This window comes from Anomaloglossus baeobatrachus, chromosome 12, assembly GCF_048569485.1.
Source record: "Anomaloglossus baeobatrachus isolate aAnoBae1 chromosome 12, aAnoBae1.hap1, whole genome shotgun sequence".
Taxonomy (NCBI): domain Eukaryota; kingdom Metazoa; phylum Chordata; class Amphibia; order Anura; family Aromobatidae; genus Anomaloglossus; species Anomaloglossus baeobatrachus.
The window spans coordinates 93,129,819-93,153,588 of record NC_134364.1 but is presented as its reverse complement, the minus strand read 5'-3'; the positions used below and the strand labels follow the sequence as shown (position 1 = coordinate 93,153,588).

Sequence of the window (23,770 nt, the reverse complement as noted above, 5' to 3'; positions counted from 1 at the left end):
CCCTGATAAGCCAGTCAACAGCATGGAATACCCATCATATATAGTTTGTCATGATGTGACTATAGCATAGTGAGGGACGGGGCCTCAAGCTAGGGGACCCTAGGCTATCCCTAACATCTGGATTACCCCTAATGGTGAAGACACCAGAGTCCCATGCCTTACTATTCTCCTGACCAGATCTAATCTGTTACCACCCTCTCACCAGGGAAGGAAGGGTCAAAAGTGAGATGAAAACACAGATACAGGCAGAAAGTAGAAAAATAAAACTCAGACACCCTGAAAACTAACAGGAACAAACAATGAGAGACTCAGGAGAAAAGCAAGAAGAGGATGGTAGCAACAAAAAGACTACAAGGGTTAACTCCATAACTGCACACACCAACAACTAATACAACCACTAGTTAATCTGGATCACAGAACCTCACCAGATCAGCTAAGATAAACTATAGCTGACACAGAAGTAAGGATCTAGCCAGCATATATAGAATGAGAGCAGATGTGATTAGTTCCCCCATATGTGATCAAATGAGACTAACAAGCAGACCAGCAGAGTTTAACTAGCATGCCTATGAACTACCAACCTGTTGGTTGATGCCAGAGTCTACCTGCTCTGATCAAGAAAATCAGAAAAGTAATCAGGTGGAGTGTCAGAATATGTAGTCTGAACAGATCCCGAGACCAAGATGACAGCCGGCGATGTTTGTAAAAATCTCCATTTGACACAGTTATCAGTAGATGAGAATGGCTTCCAGCGCAAAGGCTCCTTGACTCCTGAGCTGAATAGAGAGCAACAAGGCCAGTCATCAATAGAAAAAATCGGGCTCAACAGAGATGAGAGTTGACTGTCTTTTCTACTACAACATAGCTGCTGATCATCTGGTACATTTCCTGTAGGACAAAATGTAGTGGAAAAGAGGGCACTCAATACTCTTGGGTTTGCTTACTTGGTCAACTGCTTGTACTTGTTTGTCTCCTCTTTTTTTAGGTTTGGCATGCCATTGAAAGTGGGGTCACCAATTTAGCAGGACAAGTATTAGAGGCTCAAAAAATTCATTTGAGTCATTTTAAAATAAAATAAAACCTTTAATGTCAAATGTTATGAAATCCTATAAACAGTTAAGTAGAAGTTTTGAAATTGTTTTTCAAAATTACCTTAACTGTAAAACAAAAAATTACAGATACCTTGAGAGCACGACGACTGCAGGGAAATCTCTAAAATGTACGTCTTCTATTGAAACATTTACACGAGGGACTTATAAATCCTGATAACACAACATAAATATGACTACCATCATTACAATTTGCTCTTTGATGGGGACGGTCATTCTGGAAGGTTTACCATAATTCAATTCTGCGATTGTTTCAACCTTAGAAAGGAATTAACTTTCAAGTTTGCCCAAAGAGCAACTAAAGACGTGTTTTTCATAAGGTAGGTTTTTATTGAAAAAATAAAGTTTAATATCACCAGAGTCCATGGAAGTCATCTTAAAAATGTAAAAATGTAATTTACCGACTGTGTCATACAATGATTTGGATGTGTTCTGCCCGGTATCTACACTCAAGTTTCACTAAAACACCTTATTTTCTTGGTCTTACCATCTCCACTCCTTGAAGTCCTCATGCCAAGCTTTGGAAATTGGGATTCCAGAAAAGACAAAGGTTTTTACTTTCTTTGGCCAAAACGAACTTTTCTTTGGGCACTTTAAAATGAATAAATGAAAAAATACTTATAAAACAGCAGAATATTTTACATGTGATTTTAACCCCTTCACCGCGAGCAATTTTGCGTTTTAGTTTTTTCCTCCCCTTCTTCTGAGAACCATAACTTTTTAATTTTTCCGTCAATATTGCCATTAGAGGGCTTATTTTTTCCAGGACAAGTTGTACTTTTCAAAAGAATCATTAGTTTTACCATATAGTTTACTGTAAAATGGGAAAATAATCTCAAGTGCGCTTAAATTGCAAAAAAGTGAAACTGCACAATTGTTTTGGGAATTTTTTTAATGCACCGTATGGGAAAACTAATGTGTCCTGGTGATTCCACAGCTTAGTATGAGTTTGTAGACACCAAATATGTATACCTTTATTTTTATTTAAGGGGTTAAAAAAAAATCTGAAATTTGTCCAAAAAATGAATTGCGCCATATTCCGCGACCCGTCCCGTTCTCATTTTTCAGTATCTGGGGCTCAGTGATGGCTTATTTTTTGCGTCTTGAGCTGATGTTTTTAATCATACCTTTATTGTACAGATGCTATGTGTTGATCAGCTCTTATGGCATTTTTAAAAAATGTTTGAGGTGACTAAAAAATGTAATGTTGGCGTTCGAAACTTTTTTTCTCACCAACCATGTACTAATCAGATTAATTGACTGTATATTTTGATAGATGGAGCATTTCTGAATGGGGCAATAACAAATATGTGTAGATTTTTTATTTTTAAAAAAGTTTTATTTTCAAGGGCGTGGTTTGAACTTTTAGGGTTTTTCTATTTCTTCATATTTTTAAAAACTTTTTTTAATTTTTTTTATTTATTTTACTAGTTCCCTTAGGGGACGATATGGATCATAAGTCTGATCGCCTGTGCATTTCTGTTGATCAGCAGACATGAAGTATTCCTCCAATAGCCGGCGCTCTGTCGGCTCTCACATGAAATATGTCATGATTGTGTCAGGGTTCATCATATGACCTTGAGCTACCATGCAACCATTGGCTCCCCATGATCAAATCAGGGGCCTCTGATGGCAGCAGGGAACAGCGCAATCCCCGCTGCGGCCATTTAAAGTGATATGCAGGCGCGGGTGGATCGCAGATCCACCAACACCTCATAGCCCCACATGTCAGCTGTTCAAATCAGTAGACATGTGCAAGGATTATCCCCCCGGCTCACCATAGCAGTGATGTCATTGGTTGTGAAGTGATTAATGGCATTTTTTATGTATATTATATTGTACAGTATATTATAATATATTCTATATTGGGTTTTTTTTCCTGACATTTTTTAAGAACCAGAGCCTATGGGGAAAAATGCCAGAAAAATAGCAAAACAATTTTAAATAGAAAATGCTACTAAGACAATAAAAAGCCACATTTTTGTATGCATTATGTTTTCTATTTAAATATACACTCTTGTTTTTGGTCAAGACTGATGCCATGAAAGATCAAACTGTGATGTTTTCTGTAAAATCCTGTTTGCTAAATCAGACTTATAGGGAAAAAAAGAGGGATAAGATAAGATGAGAAAGGCATTATAAATGGTGCAGGCTTGAAATGGAGAGTCAACAAAGAGCCAGCACCAATGTGCACTAAGGCATCAAATATTCCAAACTGCATTATAAAATTTTTTTTTTTTTTTTTTTTTTTTTTTTTTGAGATTTTTGGCAAAAAATTGCAATTTCTTGAGCTGCTTCGCCACGTCACGGCAAATCTCATTTGAAGCAGTCCTACACTAAAATATTTTTATAAAATGTGCCATGCGGCATCACATATAAATAGCAGAACTGCTCTCAGCAGCACTCACCTGGTCTATTGCAGTCCCGTACCCATGACTGAGTCATGGCTGTGGGCGGGACAGGTCCAAGCAAATGCTGCATGAAGTATATATATAGCCTGTGGACAAAGCCTGATGACCCAATGTGAACAGTCACCAAACGCCAAAATCTATACAGATGGAATACATCCCAAATTGGGGTGCATAGCAAGGTGGAGGTCAACCACCGACCAATTCAACAAAGAAACAACAAAGAGCCAGCACCAATGTGCACTAAGGCATCAAATATTCCAAACTGCATTATAAAAAATTTTTTTTTTTTTTTTTTTTTTTTTTTTTTGAGATTTTTGGCAAAAAATTGCAATTTCTTGAGCTGCTTCGCCACGTCACGGCAAATCTCATTTGAAGCAGTCCTACACTTTGTTGTTTCTTGTTGAATTGGTCGGTGGTTGACCTCCACCTTGCTATGCACCCCAATTTGGGATGTATTCCATCTGTATAGATTTTGGCGTTTGGTGACTGTTCACATTGGGTCATCTGGCTTTGTCCACAGGCTATATATATACTTCATGCAGCATTTGCTTGGACCTGTCCCGCCCACAGCCATGACTCAGTCATGGGTACGGGACTGCAATAGACCAGGTGAGTGCTGCTGAGAGCAGTTCTGCTATTTATATGTGAGGCCGCATGGCACATTTTATAAAAATATTTTAGTGTAGGACTGCTTCAAATGAGATTTGCCGTGACGTGGCGAAGCAGCTCAAGAAATTGCAATTTTTTGCCAAAAATCTCAAAAAAATTTTTATAATGCAGTTTGGAATATTTGATGCCTTGGTGCACATTGGTGCTGGCTCTTTGTTGTTTCTTTGTTGAATTGGTCGGTGGTTGACCTCCACCTTGCTATGCACCCCAATTTGGGATGTATTCCATCTGTATAGATTTTGGCGTTTGGTGACTGTTCACATTGGGTCATCTGGCTTTGTCCACAGGCTATATATATACTTCATGCAGCATTTGCTTGGACCTGTCCCGCCCACAGCCATGACTCAGTCATGGGTACGGGACTGCAATAGACCAGGTGAGTGCTGCTGAGAGCAGTTCTGCTATTTATATGTGAGGCCGCATGGCACATTTTATAAAAATATTTTAGTGTAGGACTGCTTCAAATGAGATTTGCCGTGACGTGGCGAAGCAGCTCAAGAAATTGCAATTTTTTGCCAAAAATCTCAAAAAAATTTTTATAATGCAGTTTGGAATATTTGATGCCTTGGTGCACATTGGTGCTGGCTCTTTGTTGTTTCTTTGTTGAATTGGTCGGTGGTTGACCTCCACCTTGCTATGCACCCCAATTTGGGATGTATTCCATCTGTATAGATTTTGGCGTTTGGTGACTGTTCACATTGGGTCATCTGGCTTTGTCCACAGGCTATATATATACTTCATGCAGCATTTGCTTGGACCTGTCCCGCCCACAGCCATGACTCAGTCATGGGTACGGGACTGCAATAGACCAGGTGAGTGCTGCTGAGAGCAGTTCTGCTATTTATATGTGAGGCCGCATGGCACATTTTATAAAAATATTTTAGTGTAGGACTGCTTCAAATGAGATTTGCCGTGACGTGGCGAAGCAGCTCAAGAAATTGCAATTTTTTGCCAAAAATCTCAAAAAAATTTTTATAATGCAGTTTGGAATATTTGATGCCTTGGTGCACATTGGTGCTGGCTCTTTGTTGTTTCTTTGTTGAATTGGTCGGTGGTTGACCTCCACCTTGCTATGCACCCCAATTTGGGATGTATTCCATCTGTATAGATTTTGGCGTTTGGTGACTGTTCACATTGGGTCATCTGGCTTTGTCCACAGGCTATATATATACTTCATGCAGCATTTGCTTGGACCTGTCCCGCCCACAGCCATGACTCAGTCATGGGTACGGGACTGCAATAGACCAGGTGAGTGCTGCTGAGAGCAGTTCTGCTATTTATATGTGAGGCCGCATGGCACATTTTATAAAAATATTTTAGTGTAGGACTGCTTCAAATGAGATTTGCCGTGACGTGGCGAAGCAGCTCAAGAAATTGCAATTTTTTGCCAAAAATCTCAAAAAAATTTTTATAATGCAGTTTGGAATATTTGATGCCTTGGTGCACATTGGTGCTGGCTCTTTGTTGTTTCTTTGTTGAATTGGTCGGTGGTTGACCTCCACCTTGCTATGCACCCCAATTTGGGATGTATTCCATCTGTATAGATTTTGGCGTTTGGTGACTGTTCACATTGGGTCATCTGGCTTTGTCCACAGGCTATATATATACTTCATGCAGCATTTGCTTGGACCTGTCCCGCCCACAGCCATGACTCAGTCATGGGTACGGGACTGCAATAGACCAGGTGAGTGCTGCTGAGAGCAGTTCTGCTATTTATATGTGAGGCCGCATGGCACATTTTATAAAAATATTTTAGTGTAGGACTGCTTCAAATGAGATTTGCCGTGACGTGGCGAAGCAGCTCAAGAAATTGCAATTTTTTGCCAAAAATCTCAAAAAAATTTTTATAATGCAGTTTGGAATATTTGATGCCTTGGTGCACATTGGTGCTGGCTCTTTGTTGTTTCTTTGTTGAATTGGTCGGTGGTTGACCTCCACCTTGCTATGCACCCCAATTTGGGATGTATTCCATCTGTATAGATTTTGGCGTTTGGTGACTGTTCACATTGGGTCATCTGGCTTTGTCCACAGGCTATATATATACTTCATGCAGCATTTGCTTGGACCTGTCCCGCCCACAGCCATGACTCAGTCATGGGTACGGGACTGCAATAGACCAGGTGAGTGCTGCTGAGAGCAGTTCTGCTATTTATATGTGAGGCCGCATGGCACATTTTATAAAAATATTTTAGTGTAGGACTGCTTCAAATGAGATTTGCCGTGACGTGGCGAAGCAGCTCAAGAAATTGCAATTTTTTGCCAAAAATCTCAAAAAAATTTTTATAATGCAGTTTGGAATATTTGATGCCTTGGTGCACATTGGTGCTGGCTCTTTGTTGTTTCTTTGTTGAATTGGTCGGTGGTTGACCTCCACCTTGCTATGCACCCCAATTTGGGATGTATTCCATCTGTATAGATTTTGACGTTTGGTGACTGTTCACATTGGGTCATCTGGCTTTGTCCACAGGCTATATATATACTTCATGCAGCATTTGCTTGGACCTGTCCCGCCCACAGCCATGACTCAGTCATGGGTACGGGACTGCAATAGACCAGGTGAGTGCTGCTGAGAGCAGTTCTGCTATTTATATGTGAGGCCGCATGGCACATTTTATAAAAATATTTTAGTGTAGGACTGCTTCAAATGAGATTTGCCGTGACGTGGCGAAGCAGCTCAAGAAATTGCAATTTTTTGCCAAAAATCTCAAAAAAATTTTTATAATGCAGTTTGGAATATTTGATGCCTTGGTGCACATTGGTGCTGGCTCTTTGTTGTTTCTTTGTTGAAATGGAGAGTCGTATCAGATCCAGGTGCCTACAGTCGCACCAGATGACCAGAGGATCTCCCAGACTGTATATACACTATAGCCATCTGTGTCTCTAAAAATGTATTTTCTCAATTATTGCCCAGCAACCAAAAGAATAATGGAAGGGTCAAACCAAACATCTCCAGAAAGATTCATCCTCATTGGTCTGTCTAATATTCTGTATCTCCAGATCCTCTGCTTTTTCGTATTCTTGGTGATGTATGTATTAACTTTGACAGGGAATTCTCTACTAATTATCGCGGTGAGGATCAATTTGAAGCTACAGACGCCCATGTACTTCTTTTTGAGCAATCTCTCAATTCTTGACATCTGCTTTTCCTCCACCATAGTCCCCAAAATTCTTATAAATACTATTTCCGTGGACAGAAGTATTTCCCGATTGGGATGTGCTCTTCAAATGTATTTCCATTTGGCGTTGGGTGCCACAGAATGCATAGTACTTGCCATCATGGCTTATGATAGATTTGTAGCCATTTGTAACCCCCTGCACTACACCAACATCATGAGCAAGATGTTGTGCTCCTGTTTAGCTGCTGGGTCATGGAGTTTTTGCTTCATGAACTCAGCCATTCATGTGGTCCTCACATTTCATCTACCCTTCTGTAGATCTCACCATGTCAACCACTTCTTCTGTGAGATGCCTCCATTCTTTCGACTGTCTTGCAAAGACACTTGGTTCAATGAAATAGTAATGTACATCTCAGCTGGAATCATTGCCACATGTTCTTTTGTCTTGATTCTAATTTCATATGTCAACATAATCTCTTCCATTTTAAGGATCCGTTCTTCACAAGGGAGGCAAAAAGCTTTCTCAACGTGTGCATCACACCTTACGGTGGTGTCTCTCTATTATGGGACTATTATGTTCATGTATCTGAGACCTCCCTCCTTGCACTCTCCTGAGACGGACAAGATCATATCCATACTGTATACGGCGGTAACTCCAATGTTGAATCCCATCATCTACAGTATGAGGAATAAGGATGTTAAAGGAACTATAAGAATAATATTTATTGGGCATTCATTATAACATTAAATGGGTTCTAGCTATGTTTTCTCAACAATATCAGTCTTTATATTTTCAAACATGAAAAAAATCTTAGTAATAGCAACCAGAAATAACAGAAGATCAAATATTTTTGAACATATTAATAGATTCCGACACTTATTAAATGTTATAATAAACAGAAATCATCAGCAGATTTTGGACCATTACGATGTTAAGGTGTTGGGATTTAGCTTTCCAACTATGCCCATAGCAAAGCCAGTTATTTTGGAATTAACTAGTGAAAAAATGTATTATTTACCCAAGATAAGTCTGGGACTCTCCTCAAGAGGCAATCAGTGCAGATAATGGTGCATAAAAGGACTTGAGCATGTGCAGATAATTGCAGTATAGTGACCATGCCATGATTCATGTATGGCTCTGCTGTTCCTGAGCCGATGCATGTTTCCTGCCTCCAGGGTTTAGGTCCCTTGGGAGGGGCCTGTTCGTTCTGGCCTCATTCCGGGTGTTGTGCTGCCATATGTTGGTGCTGCTACCTCCGGGACGCCGCCAGTAAAATTTCCGACTTTGCTGCGTGCATTCCTGAGAGAATTTCATCCTGACCTCAGTACCTCCTGCCTGACCTGACCTGACCTCTCAGTTTTCCCAGCCTGTCCTGACCTCCATCCCTCCTGCCTGTCCTGACGTCTGTCCCTCTTTCTCGACCTTACCTCCATTCCTCCCTGTCCTCCGGACTCCGGTCCTGTTTTCTGTCCTCCACTCCCTCCCCTGTGCTTACTTGCTCTCTCGGTCTCCAACCTCAGCCCTATTCTTTGAATTTGTCTTATTTTCTCCTTGGTTCAGACATGACATCCCGGCATAGACCCTGACTGATCGACTACCCCTGCTCTTGTGTTAGCGACCTCTAGTGGGCTTTGGTCTTACTGCACTCAGGAGTTCTCTTTTCTACTTGAGTCCCAGCACCCCCTAGCGGTAGCTTGACGGCCCATGGTGCTACCTCACAATGCGCCTGATGTTGAAGAAAACGGAGTCCGGAACTCATTTCAGATAACATATAAGCTCTTCTACTACCAAATTCCAAAATGTATAGTTCTAACATGGTCATGTTTGTAAACTAAATCCCATTTGCATAACAATATGCAACAACTGTAGAAAAAGACATGAATCGTACATCCCAAAATCAAACTTTGATCTAAAGCCGATAGGCAAAAATTCAATACCTGAACTTTAGGTTCTTGGTTTAACATTCTGATCAGACTGTGTGGAACCCACTACCATGTCACGGCGAATCCCATATGCATAACAACATACTGGTGGCTTAGTGGCCCAAGAACTGGTAACAGGTTCCTTTACGATAAGAGGTTACATTCCTACCCCTTCAGCCCCCGGGCACTTTCCGTTTTTGCGTTTTTGTCTTTTGCTCCCCTTCTTCCGAGAGGCGTAACTTTTTTATTTTTCTGACAATCTTGCCATATGAGGGCTTGTTTTATGCGGGACGAGTTGTACTTTTAAATGAAACCATAAGTTTTACCATATAATATACTGGAAAATGGCAAAAAAATTCCAAGTACGGAAAAATTTCAAAAAAAGTATGATCGTACAATAGTTTTTGGGATATTATATTCACCGTGTTCACTATATGGTAAAACTGATGTATCTATGTGATGCCTCAGGTCAGTGTGAGTTTGTAGACACCAAACATGAATAGGTTTACTTGTATTTAAGGGGTTAAAAAAATTCACAAGCTTGTCCAATAAACGTGGCGCACGTTTTGCGCCATTTTCCAAAACCCATAGCGGTCTCATTTTTCGGGATCTATGGCTCAGTGATGGCTTACTTTTTGCGTCTCGACCTAACATTTTTAACGGTACCATTTTTGCGCAGATGCTACGTTTTGATCGCCTGTTATTGCATTTTGCGCAAAATATGTGGCGACCAAAAAAACATAATTTTGCCGTTTGGAATTTTTTTGCCGCTACGCCGTTTACTGATCAGATTAATTAATTTTATATTTTGATAGATCGGGCATTTCTGAACGCGGCGATACCCAATATGTGTATATTTTTTATTTTTTTAACCCTTTAATTTTCAATGGGATGAAAGGGGGTGATTTGAACTTTTAGGTTTTTTTATTTTTTTAATTTTTTAAAACTTTTTTTTAACTTTTTTTTTATTTTACTAGTCTCCCTAGGGGGCTATAGCGATCAGAAATCCCATCGCTCTGCACTATCTGCAGATCTCAGCTACAGAGATGAGAACTGCAGATTTGGTGCTTTACTTTCAATTCCGGCTGTATTCCGGCATTGAGAGGAAGTGACTCATGCTAGCTACAGGCGTCATCACATGACCCTGTGCTACCATGGCAACCACCGAAAGTCATGTGATCATGTCACGTGACTTCCGATGGGGGCGGGGTAAGTGACTGTCATGGTGGCGCGCATATACATCTCGCTGCCAGATTTTGACAGCGAGATGTAAGGGGTTAATGGCCGCGATTCCACCCGCGACTAGCAGGCACACATGTCAGCTGTTGAAAACAGCTGATATGTGCGTGGATCGCCGCCGCCTGCCCACAGCAGGGGGCAGGGATTAACTGCACACGATCCATGACGTACCCAGTACATCATGGGTCGTTAAGGGGTTAATAAGAGTGTCCATTTCACAGGACCCCCACATTACCTGTGATATAGAAGGATAATAGTTTCTATAATTCTATATTTTAAATATTTTATTATTACATTTAGTGTTAGTTAGTACATTTTGTTTAGTACATACCACCCTCATGATCTCATATTCAAGGTTTTATTTTTGTTTAAAATATGTTCTTATCTTATATGTAAGACTCTGTCTCTGTATTTCTGAGACTTAAAGGTCATATCTGATGCGGGGGGGGGGGGGTGGGAGAGGCAACTGGCAAATTTCCACTGAAGCATTTATGTAATATCCCATTGGTCTGTAAATGGTATAAATTATGCGTGTACTGGTAAATAAACAGAAGCTGATTTTGATCACACAAGTGTGCATTTCCTTTCTCCAAGCGATTGATATCTAAGAGGCCTAATTCAAATTTGAGCCTCACTGGTGATCCCGTAATCTGACCTTTGAGTCAAAGCAGAACAGCTACAAGACCTATCATGATTAGAGATGAGCGGACCTGTGGAAGGTCGGTTTAGCAGCTTCATCCAGACTTGAAATAAAGTTCGGTTTAGGACCTAGACTTGACCTGAACTCCCATGGAAGTCACTAATTGGGCAGTTCGGGTCTCTGCCCACATACAGCCACCCATCAACAGGACACTACCAGGGGAGGGTGGGTGAGATTTTCCATTTTTATTGGACATACTACATCCTATCACACTGTTGTTACCCCCAGTGCGCATCCATTCAAGCACTGGGGTGAGCATCGGGCATACCTGAGCACAGTGATGCTCGCGTCAGTGGTATGCATACGTAAAACACCCAAACTCTGATGTTTTCGTAAAGTCTGTGTTTGATCCGAACACCAAACCTCAAGTTCACTCATCTCTAGTCATGGTACATGGTATTTTCTTCATATTTAATTTGATTTCTGGATATAAGGTTTTTTTTGTCTTAAGGGTAATTTTGATGTTTTTCAATATTTTATGGAAAAAATAAAAAAAAATAATGTCAATTCTGGAATACTAATATTAAGCTTAGATTAAAGCTTTGAACCTCAACATGTCGACAGCATAAAGAGAATGGCATCATTACAACATTCACATGATCCATTTTTCAAAATTGAATCACCTGTATTCAACGTAGTTCAGCTTTGTAATTCTTACACACTGGAGCCTAATACAAAGTGTTCCAAGTGTGACCTCACTAGGGACTTGTATAAGAACAAAACCATCTTCGTTTCACGAGTATCCAGGCCTCTTTTAATGCATCCAAGTTTTTATTAGCCTTGGTAGCAGCTGCCTGACATTGGTCACATAAGGTCAGTTTGTTATTAACTCATACACCCAAGTCTTTTTCATTTTTTCCTTCCACATTACTTTGGTTCCTGTGAAGCCCCTAAAGGGTTAATAAACTTATTGGATGTGGTTCTGAGCAGTGTGAGGGGTGCAGTGTTTAGATTGGTGTCACTTTTTGGTATTTTCTGTCACCTAGGCCTCTCAAGGTCACTTCAAATGTGATGTGGTCCCTAAAAAAATGGTTTTGTAAATTTTGTTGGAAAACTGAAAAGTTGCTGATGAACGTTGAACCCTTCTAACCGCCTAACAAAAACAAATGATGCTGATATAAAGTAGACAGGTGGGAAATGCTATTTAGTAACTATTGACAGAACTCTCTGGATTAAGAGTATAAAAATTAAAAGTTTGAAAACTGGAAAATGTTCAAAATGTTTGCCAAATTTCTGATATTTTCACAAATACACGCAAAAGATATCATCTTAATTTTCTACCTATCCTGAAGTACAAAATGTCACGGAAAAAAACAATCTCAGAATCACTGGGATTTATTGAAGTGTTCCAGAATTATGACCTGTCAAAGTGATAATGGTCAGAAATGAAAAACTTGGCCCGGTCACGAAGGCAAAAACAGGGTCTAGCATGAAAAGGCTAAAACAAAATGGTGTGGAAAGAAAGGCACCCGTTACACTTGGGTTTGCTTACTTGGTCTACTGCTTGTACTTGCTGTTTCTTCTTTTTTTAGGTTTGGCAAGCCATTGAAAGTGAGGTCACCAATTTAGCAGGACAAGTATTACAGGGTCAAAAATTTCATTTAAGTCATTTTAAAATAAAATAAAAACTTTAGTGTCAAATGTTATGAAATCCTATAAACAGTTAAGTAGAAGTTTTGAATGTTTTTTTCAAAACTTCCTTGACTGAAAAAAAAATTACAGATACCTTGAGAGCATGATGACTACAGGGAAATCTCTAAAATGTACGTCTCCGGTTGAAACATTTACACGAGGGACTTATAAATCCTGATAACACAACATAAATATGACGACCATCATTACAATTTGCACTTTGATGGGGATGGTCATTCTGGAAGGTTCCCCATAATTTGATTATGCGATTGTTTCAACCTAATGAAGGAATTATCTTTCAGTTTGGCCAAAGAGCAACAAAAGACGTGTTTTCCATAAGGTAGGTAGGTTTTTATTGAAAAAAAGAGTTAAAATCACCAGAGTCCATGGAAATCATCTTAAAATAAAATATAAAAATGTAATTTAATTCACTCAATGCATTATACAATGATTTTAGATGGTGTCCTGCTGGGTAGCTACACCCAATTTATACTCAATAGCTTCTTTTCTTGGTCTTACTGTCTCCACTCCTTGAAGTCCTCGCGCCAAGCTTTGGAAATGGGAATTCCAGAAACAAGAAAGGTTTTTAACTTTCCTTGACCAAAGTGAACTTTTCCTTGGGTGCTTGAAAATGAATGAAAAAACACCTATAAAATACTAAAATACGGTATTTTATGGATTTGCTAGTGGCATTTTTTATGCATATTATATTATATATTTATGTATATTTATATTGTTATGTACATCATTTTTTTTCCTGACATTTTATAAGTCTCAGACCCTATGGGAAAAAAATGCCAGAAAAAATACCAAGACAATTTTGCATTAAAAAAGCTACTAATCCAAAAAAAATCCACAGTTTTGCATGTTTCTTTTTAAATATAGACTATTGTTTTTGGCCATGACTGATGCCATGAATTACACAATGAAAAGTGCCATGTTTTCTGCAAAATCCTGTGTGTTAAATCAGACTTATAGGGGGATACAAAGAGGGATAAGATAAGATGAGAAAGGCATTATAAATGGTGCAGGCTTGAAATGGAGAGTCGTATCAGATCCAGGTGCAGACAGTCGCACCAGATGACCAGAGGATCTCCCAGACTGTATATACACTATTGCCATCTGTATATCTAAATATGTACTTTTTCAATTATTGCCCAGCAACCAAAAGAATTATGGAAGGGTTAAACCAAACATCTCCAGAAAGGTTCATCCTCCTTGGCCTGTCTAATATCCTGTATCTCCAGATCCTCTGTTTTATCTTATTCTTGGTGATGTATATATTAACTTTGACAGGGAATTCTCTACTAATTATCGCGGTGAGGATCAATTTGAAGCTACAGACGCCCATGTACTTCTTTTTGAGCAATCTCTCGATTATTGACATCTGCTTCTCCTCCACCATAGTCCCCAAAATTCTTATAAATACTATTTCCGTGGACAGAAGTATTTCCCGATTGGGATGTGCTCTTCAAATGTATTTCCATTTGGCGTTGGGTGCCACAGAATGCATAGTACTTGCCGTTATGGCTTATGATAGATTTGTAGCCATTTGTAAGCCCCTGCACTACACCAACATCATGAACAAGACATTGTGCTCCTGTTTAGCTGCTGGGTCATGGAGTTTTTGCTTCATGAACTCAGCCATTCATGTGGTCCTCACCTTTCATCTACCCTTCTGTAGATCCCACCATGTCAACCACTTCTTCTGTGAGATGCCTCCATTCTTTCAATTGTCTTGCAAAGACACTTGGTTCAATGAAATAGCAATGTACATCTCAGCTGGAATCATTCCCTCATGTTCTGTTGTCTTGATTCTAATTTCATATGTCCACATCATCTCTTCCATTTTAAGGATCCGTTCTTCACAAGGGAGGCAAAAAGCTTTCTCAACGTGTGCATTACACCTTACGGTGGTGTCTCTCTATTATGGGACTATTATGTTCATGTATCTGAGACCTCGCTCCTTGCACTCTCCTGAGACGGACAAGATCATATCCATACTGTATACGGCGGTAACTCCAATGTTGAATCCCATCATCTACAGTATGAGGAATACGGATGTTAAAGGAACTATAAGAATAATATTTAATGGGCAGTTATTAGACCATTAAATGTGTTCTCAACAATATCATTCTTTATATTTTCAAATATGGAAAAAATCTTAGAACTAGCAACCAAAAATAACAGAAGATCAAATATTTTGGAACATAGTAGGTTACAACCCTTATTTAATGTTATAATGAACAGAAAGCATCAGTAGATTTTGGACCATTACGACGTTAGGGAGTTGGGATTTAGCTTTCCAACTAGGCCTATAGAAAAAACACTCATTCTGGAATTAACTAGTTAAAAATGTATTATTTACCCAAGATAAGTCCGGAACTCTCCTTAAGAGGCAAAAAGTGCAGATAATGGTGCATAAAGGGACTTGAGCATGTGCAGATAATTGCAGTATAGTGCCCATGGTTCTACCTTATGTCAAAGAGAACGGAGTCCGGAACTCATTTCAGGTATCATAAAAGCTCTTCAACAGCCAAATTCCAAAATGTATAGTTCCAACATGATCATGTTTATAAACTAAATCCCATATGCATAACAATATACAACAACTGTAGAAATAGACATGACTCACACATCCCAAAACCACACTTTGATCTAAAGCCGCTAGGCAAAAATGAAATGCCTGAACATGAGGTTCTTGGTTTAACATTCTGATAAGACTGTGTAAAACCCACTGCCATGTCACGGCGAATCCCATATGCATAACAACATACTGGTGGTTTAGTGGCCCAAGATGCGGTAATAGGTTCCTAGGTTCCTTTAAGATAAGAGATTACATCCCTACCTAATAAGAGTGTCCATTTCACAGGGCCCCCACATTACCTGTGATATAGAAGGATAATAGTTTCTATAATTCTATATTTTAAATATTTTATTATTTCGTTTAGTGTTAATTATAACATTTTGTTTAGTACATACCAGCCTCATAGTCTCATATTCAAGGTTTTATTTTCCTATCTCATATGCAAGACTCTGTCTTTGTATTTCTGAGACTTAAAGGTCATATATGACACGGGGGGGGTGTAACTGGTAAATTTCCACTGAAGCATTTATGCAATATTGTGACGCCCCTGGACTATCAGGTCATCACAGGGTACTGTACAAGCTGCCCTTCCGTGCAGCGTGCAGTATTCCGCCTCTCTCTTGGTTCTGGGTCCCTACTGAAATGGTGTTGCCTCCAACAGCAAATCAAATCCTAGAGACTCCCTGCACCACACCCACCTGACACACCAGTGGCCGGCTTGAGTGAAAAAGAGTCGCCCATCAGGGGGGGTTAGGGAGGGGAGGTGAGGAGTGTGGAGAGTAGAGTCTGTCTGTGAGTGGAGAAAGAGTTGGAAGTATTCCTCAAGCTGAGAAGAGCTCAGAGGAAGTCGGGAGTGGTGACTCCTGAAGTAGCTGCCTAGGTTGAAGACGGTGCGGTGGTCTGGGCCTAGAGAAGTCAGACCCCCAGTCGCAGGGGATTGTGGTAAGGTGCTCGGACCAGTCGAGGAGGACGGCTGGCAGCCTAGCCCTATTACCGGTCCGGGACCGAAGGCACGACGGGGTACACGGACCCTAGGTCGGGGAGTAGCTTCAGGCAACGCGACAATTCACCTCAGGAGAACAGAGCCTTCACAATCCATTCCACCAAAATGGTCCAGAAATTCCCAAGCGTGAGCCCTGAGAGCAAGCTCCCATGCTTAGCCATAGTAGGAAGCGAGGACCATCTACGTCCATGATACCGGGCCATCAAGTTGAAGTCTAACTAAGTGCCAGGAGGCAGGTGACGTATCACTAGGCAGCACCTCTTGTGGACGGGGCCCGGACGAGCTCCCCTCAGCGGCAGCGGTATCCAGAGACTTGGTTTACCTGGTTGTCAGTGTCTGCCTATGAACTGAGTGAGTACGAGAGTGACCCCTGCATTCCCACGGCACCCCTCACTGAGATCCAGGGCACCCCCTACCCGTGGAGGGTTACAACACCTTGCTGCCCCCGCTCCATCATCCCCAGGTACTCTCAACGGCAGCGGTGGTACTCCAAATTACCACACACCACGGGTGGCGTCACGAACTATAACTGCCCTGTAAATACCCCCCTTTTTCATTCGAGTGGCCGCACAACCCCCGGGTCTGGAGACCTCAAGCCACAGCGAACCCGGATCCGAACAGCTCGGCTGCTTCCATGGGGGCGGTACAGTAGTACATTGGTCAGTAAATTATATAAATTATGCATCCACTGATAAATAAACAGAAGCTGATTTTGCTCACAACAAGTGTGCATGTCCTTTCTCCAAGCGCTTGATAGCTAAGATCAATTTGGACCTCACTGGTGATCCCGTAATCTGACCTTTGAGTCAGAGCAGAACAGCTACAAGACCTATCATGATTAGAGATGAGCGGACCCGTGGAAGGTCGGTTTAGCAGCTTCATCCGGACTTGAGATAAAGTTCGGTTTGGGACCTAGACTTGACCTGAACTCCAATGGATATCAATAATTGGGCAGTTCGGGTCTCTGCCCACATACAGCCAGCCATAAACAGAACACTACTGGGGCAGGGTGCGTGGGATTTTCCATTTTTTGTGGACACACTACATCCTATCACACTATTGTTACCCCCAGAGCGAATCCATTCAAGGACTGGGGTAAGCATCGGGCATACCCGAGCACAGTGATGCTTGCGTGAGTGGTTTGAATGCGTAAAGCCACCAAACTGTTTTTTTTTTTTTTTTGTAAAGTCTGTGTTTAATACGAACACCGAAGCTTGGGTTCACTCATCCCTAGTCATGGTACATGGTATTTTCTTCATATTTAACTTGTTTTCTGGATATGAGGTTTACTTAGTCTTAAGGGTAATTCTGCTGTTTTTCAATCCTGCATAGAAAAAAAGAGAAAATAACTACTGTATGTCAACTCTTCAATACTCATAATAAGCTGAGATTGAAGCTGGAAACCTCAACATGTCGACAGCATGTAGAGAATGGCATCATTATAATGTATAAGTATAATGTAGTTCAGCTATGTAATTCGTATACAGTGAAGTCTAATACACTGTCTTCCAAGTGTGGTCGCACTAGGGACTTCTATAAGAGCAAAACTATCTTCTTATGAGCATCTGCCTGGCATTGGTCATGTAAGGTGAGTTTGTTATCCACTCATACACCCAAGTCTTTTTCAGTGATAGTTTTACCCAGTGTTTTGCCACTTGATACATACTGTGTAATAGTGTATGTTATTTCTTTTCCCAAGAATATAACCTTTCATTTATCTACATTAAACTTCATTTGCTATTTTTTTAGCTCGAATCTCCAGATTAGAGCCGTATGTAATATTAAATTATCCTCCTTTGTGTTGATTATCCTGCATAGTTTAGTATCATCTGCAAATATTGCAATTCTATTTTGAATGTCCGCTACATGGCCATTAATACATATGTTAAAAAGAAGAGAGTCCAATACTGACCCCTGTATTTCCCCAATGTTAATTATGACCCAATCAAAGTTTGTTTCTATTAATAGCTACTCTCTGTTTTTTTAAACTGAACCAGTTGTTAACCCAATTATATATATTTCATCTAACCTTGGTTCTCTCATTTTATTTCTCAATTTTTTTCTTAAGTGGCGCTACAACAGATGATATGCAACATTCAGAGCATTACCGTGGACCACTCTGGAACTTACATATTAATGGAAGCTTACTAGATTAGTCTGATGTGTCCAATTCATCATAAACCCATGAGGTTATTTTTGTTGAGGAGCTTACCCCATAGCGATGATAATCACATTATTCACTTTTCCACCTTCCCATAGTAACTTTCCTTCTATTTAAGTCTATTGTATTACCATATTTATGTCTGATACGTAGGACTGAATCGTTACTCTTATACCCTTTAAATCACTTGAATAAATAGTACCTATTATATCCACATAGAGTGCTGGATTCTTTCACCAACTGATTTCTGCGGGATAGCAGTCAGGAGCAGCTGAGCAGATAATGAAATAACGGTCTGGGGCAGAGCTAAAAGGGGAAATTTGATTTGACTCTTGTAAAAAGAAATGGCTAATAAAAATAAATAATTACAAAGCAAGCTTTCGAGACTGTTAAGGTATCTTCATCAGGCATGGTACCATTACTGATGAAGACAATTAAGTAGTCTCGAAAGCTTGGTTTGTAACATCAATTATTTTATTTTTATTAGCCATTAAAATGTATCATAATGATAAGATTATTAATTTGTTCTCCCATTGAGAGCAATCAATCTTTTGCCAGGAAAGTCAAGGTGAACATGGACAGAAAGCGATTGAACAGTGAGCAAAACTTGATGGAAAGTAGTAAATTAGCAAGGACCAGGACAGCAGAATATGCAAAATGGCTGGCAGATAAAGAGCATTAAATGAAAGAAAAGAGCCAGGAGTATGAATATACGCAGGAGTTGTAGATGTCGTCAGTTTTGCACCGGGATTGTCACACCTAATAGATGCGGCAATACTGGGCGGCTACGGGCTGTACATACCCGCCCCCAGCTGGCTTTATCACGGCTGGGGATGAAAATTAGGGGGAACCGCACGTTTTTGTTTTTTTTTCATTAATTATTTACATTAAAAAAAAATCCGGAGTCACACTTGCGAGAGATATACTGCTTTCCCCACCCACCGACCATCCTGCCGCCTGTGATTGGTTGCAGTCAGCTGACACGCTGCCACTCAGGGTGGGGGCACATCTAACTGCAACCAATTACACGGGCCGGTGGGTGGGCTAAGTAGTAAATATTGAATTGTCGGCTCCGGAAGGGAAAAGCGTGACCAAGAAGGAGTTTGCCGCCATGACAGTGCCTCTGTGAGTATGCCGCGCTTCCTACTACCCCCCTATCCCCTCCACAAACTTTTTAATCTCCGGATTCTGGTCCCCATTAACTTATATGGGCACTGGATTCCGGAGCGGATCGGACTCTTTTTAAAATCCGGCTGTGGTCCGCCAGTCCCGGTTATTGGTGGGTTCAATCAACTCTATTGCAGATGACTCAGGGAGAGGAACTGCAACAACTACAAAGTTTCTCCAGATGTATACAAGCCGACTACTTGCACTGAAGATTTGTTTAGGGTATAAGAGCTATCAGTAGCACCAAGTAGTAGGAAGTGAAGGTATATAACCCCTTCACCCCCATGCGATTTTCCATTTGTTTTTTTTTTTTGCTCCCGTTCTTCTGCGAGCCGTAACTTTTTTATTTTAAAATCAACCTTGCCATATGAGAGCTTATTTTTTGCGAGACGAGTTGTACTTTAAATGAAACCACAAGTCTTACCAAATAGTGTACTGGAAAACAGCAAAATGAATTCCAAGTGTGGAAAAACTATTTTTGCGCAGTTGCTACGTTTTAATCGCCTGTTATTGCATTTTGCACCAAATTTGGGAAGACCAAAAAACCTAATTTTGACGTTTGGATATTTTTTTGCCGTTACACAGTTTACCAATCAGATTAATTGATTTTATATTTTGATAGCTCAGGCATTTCTGAATGCAGTGATACCAAATATGTCGATATTTTTTGTTTTTTTAACCTTTTAATTTTCAATGGAGTGAATGGAGGGTGAATTGAACTTTCAGGGGTTTTTTTTCCTTTTTTCAATTTTTTAAAACTTTCTTTTTACTTTTTTTTATTTTACTAGTCCCCCTATGGGGCTATAAGAATCATTATTCTGATCGCTTGTTCATTTCTGGAGATCACAGCTGCTGAGTTCTGATCTACAGATATGCTGCACTTCTCTTAAAGCCAGCACTCTGCCAGCAGTAAGAGGAAGAGAGTCATGATAGTGAAAGAAGTCATCACATGATGTGCTACCATAGCACCATCGGCTCCACGTGATCACGTCACAGGGCCTCCGAAGGCAGCGAGGAAAGATGCGTTCACCGCTATGGGCATTTACATCGCACTGTCACATTTTTAGACAGCGCAATCTAAGGGGTTAACAGGCAAAGGTGGATCGCCGATCCACCTGCATCTGAAAGCCGCACATGTCAGCTGTTCAAATCAGCTGACATGTGCGGGACTCACCGCTGGCTCACAGCAGCAGCCGGTGGTGATTACCCGAACATGAGCCATGACGTACCTGTGGCGCCCCAGCAGTCTGGTTGCCACAGTAGTGTTGTCCCACAAAGGTCAATACCAAGCCTGGAAGCAAGAGGCGGAGTACCTTGGCCAGTAATTACCTACAAACAATGCAGTTCCTACTCAGGTCAGCAGGGGGAGCTCTGACCTGGAGGAGGAGTAGTGGGTAGTGAGGAGAACCGGTTAAAACCAGCCAGGTCTCGTCAGAGTGAGTTTTCCAGTTAGAGAGAAAAGTGACAGTTGACAGGAGTCCAGTTCAGTCAGGAGTTGAAAGCAGATGGCTGAGGAGAGAGGAGCTTGAGTGAGGAACTGGAGTAGTGTGGACATGTGAGCTGGGGTCTGGGGCTAAGATAGCTCAGCCCAGAAAAGTGAGGTCTGCAGGGAAGCACAGGAGGAAGATTCTGGGGAGAATGGAGCTGAACCGGCTCGCCTCAGAAGAAACGCTAAAAACCGGACATCGGAGTCCGTGGTTGCCAGGGTGGTTGAGTCCCGGTAACCGAATCCGAAGGGCAGGAGGACTGCAGGTCTCCTGGCCCCAAAACAACCCAAAGGTACAGCCGAACTTCAGGGGCCCGTTGTTGTCTCCAGCAGTGTGGCATCAGTGAAGGCCCGCGCAGACTACCATACGGGAACGGGAAGTACCACAAGTCCCAGCAGAGAGGGCAGGGCCTCCATCGAACTAACGCAGCAGGGTCCTGTAGAAGAGAAGAAGGGCGTAGGGAGAAGGCCTCAATACTCAACTGGCCAGGGAGATACCCCCCAACTTCTTCCAGGCCAACCGGAACTCTACCACCATCTGTACATGTGACGACCTACCTAAACCAGGTAGTCACACAGAGAGGCCCCCGCATAATACCTTCCCACACAGGGTTACATACAGCCGACCTGAAACCCTAGCCACCCCCCCTTAGAGTAGGACGGACACACCAGTGGTCCGGACCAGGCGGATGAGAAACGCCCACCTAGGGGTCTGGAGAGCCCGGGGCGGAAAAACAGTCAGTTCGTGCTTGAAGTTCAAGTGGAGAGAGGAGTAGGAGAGAGGACAGGCGTCAGGGTCAGAGCCCTGACGCCTTGGCTAGGTGGCAGACGGTGGTCCATGTCTGCAGGAGACGGGAAGATGGCTGCCGGAGATCCGAGGTGGACCGGGACAGGGTTGGAGCCCGTCGGTATCAACACCGGAGAACCGACCCGTAAACCATGCACAGAGGGGGTACTTGGACCCTGAAGCCAGGACTGGAACCAACGGCCTAGCTAATTAACCAATTGAGGGCAGGATTTTAGATCCTGTCACAAACAAAGTCCCAAAAGCAGACAACCACCCACCAAGAGCGATAGGGCATCCGCCAGGGCCTGGTAGATCCCAAGGGTCAGCGTCAGCGGGCAAGGCTCCCAACAAAAGGACCGGGAGCGGACTCCCGTGTTTCACACCGGGAAGTCCAACACACCAAACACAGAGTGCAGAGGGAAGAGACACTGACCACCAGCCCGGGTGTGGGATCAGATACACCCGGCCACGGCGGCCGGCCACCAATACCTTGGTTTATCAAAAGGACTTTGTGTTTATTGACTCCACATATCAGTGCAACCTCATCCAGCACCACAACAACTATTGACTCCCCACATCGGTGCAGCCTCATCCAGCACCAGGACAACCAAACTGTGAGCTTACTGGTCCCTCTAACCCTGCACAACGCTGGGCCCCGGGGGCATCCATCCCTACCCAGGGGTAGATATCCAGCTGCCCATCCCATCATCCCCGGGTACCCTATAACAGCAGCAGTGGTGCACCACACACCGTGTGTGGCGTCGCATACTAATTACAGCAAATTCCGTTCAAATACAGTCATATGACTGTACGTCCCCTTTTATTCAAAGTGTCCGCGCGACCCCCGGGTCCGGAAGAACCCCTCAAGCCACACCGCAGATCCGGATCTGAGCAGCTCGACGACTGGCGTGGGGGCGACACATACCGGTCTCCCAGGACTTCACCGGTTGTTGCAGAGTAAAAGGAAGGCGGTAAAGAAGCTGCTGTGTTGTTCTGTTATTATCCGTATCCCGGTCCCGCGCCCTGAAGTCCACCAGGCTCCCAAAATCGACTTTGATACTGTGCCCCGGGGACCCCCTCCACCTATGGGGAGCAAGAGATCACCTCAGCTGCGCCATCACCAACTGCCCCAGGGAACCCGCCGCGCAGCGGCGGCCCACATAGCCGCAAAATACCACAGGTGGCGTCACGAATTTTACCAAACATTAACTACAACTCCCATCATCATCTTCCCTTTAATTATTAAAAGACACCGCCAGGGTCATGGAGCCGGACCTCTGCCACCGCTGACATCCCCGGACTAGTCTGGCCCGGTTCCGAGTATCCCTAAGGCCCTGGAGTGGGCGTGTCACTTTTGGCGTCACGAACAGGATCATCATGCCCAGTACCACTGGGTACTGTGTGCCTCAGAACTGTATTTAATAGACTGTGTTTTACTGTTGGCGGAAACTGACGCCACCATTAAAACTGACAGGCGCAGGAAGAAAGGGGGCGTGCCAGAAAAAGAGCGCGGAAAAAGCCCGCCATCAGAGCAACGGTTAGTTAACCCTGCGCTACTTGGAAGAGAGACCTGGAAGAGAAACGCGGAGCCTGGAAAGATCCACTAAAGGGGGAAGAAGATGTCCAGCCCAGGTGGAGATGAGGCTGCCGCTACAGCTCCAGCTGCAGTGCCCGTAATGCCGCTCACAATGTCATATCTCCCAGGAGCGGCCTGGTTACCACAATATTCAGGGGAGTCGCATACTCTGAGCGAGTTTAAAAAGAGGCTGCAAAGGCTATT

At 42.3% G+C, this 23,770-nt stretch overlaps 2 protein-coding genes across 2 annotated transcripts; both read left to right on the top strand.

The window, feature by feature from the left end:
- The first annotated feature begins 7,114 nt into the window (after nucleotides 1-7,114).
- Nucleotides 7,115-8,047, top strand: LOC142257572 (olfactory receptor 5AS1-like). Its single transcript, XM_075329713.1, has one exon. The coding sequence runs from the start codon at nucleotides 7,115-7,117 to the stop codon at nucleotides 8,045-8,047; it is 933 nt and encodes a 310-aa protein (XP_075185828.1).
- Nucleotides 8,048-13,974: 5,927 nt separating this feature from the next.
- Nucleotides 13,975-20,323, top strand: LOC142257570 (olfactory receptor 5G9-like). Its single transcript, XM_075329712.1, has 2 exons — nucleotides 13,975-14,867; nucleotides 20,143-20,323. The coding sequence occupies exons 1-2, from the start codon at nucleotides 13,975-13,977 to the stop codon at nucleotides 20,321-20,323; spliced, it is 1,074 nt and encodes a 357-aa protein (XP_075185827.1).
- Nucleotides 20,324-23,770: the final 3,447 nt, after the last annotated feature.

Coding starts and splice junctions, on each gene's coding strand:
- LOC142257572 (XM_075329713.1), top strand. CDS start 7,115: ATGGAAGGGTCAAACCAAACATCTCCAGAAAGATTCATCCTCATTGGT.
- LOC142257570 (XM_075329712.1), top strand. CDS start 13,975: ATGGAAGGGTTAAACCAAACATCTCCAGAAAGGTTCATCCTCCTTGGC. Junction 14,868..20,142: donor ATGAGGAATACGGATGTTAA/AGGAACTATAAG, acceptor ACAAGTCTTACC/AAATAGTGTACTGGAAAACA.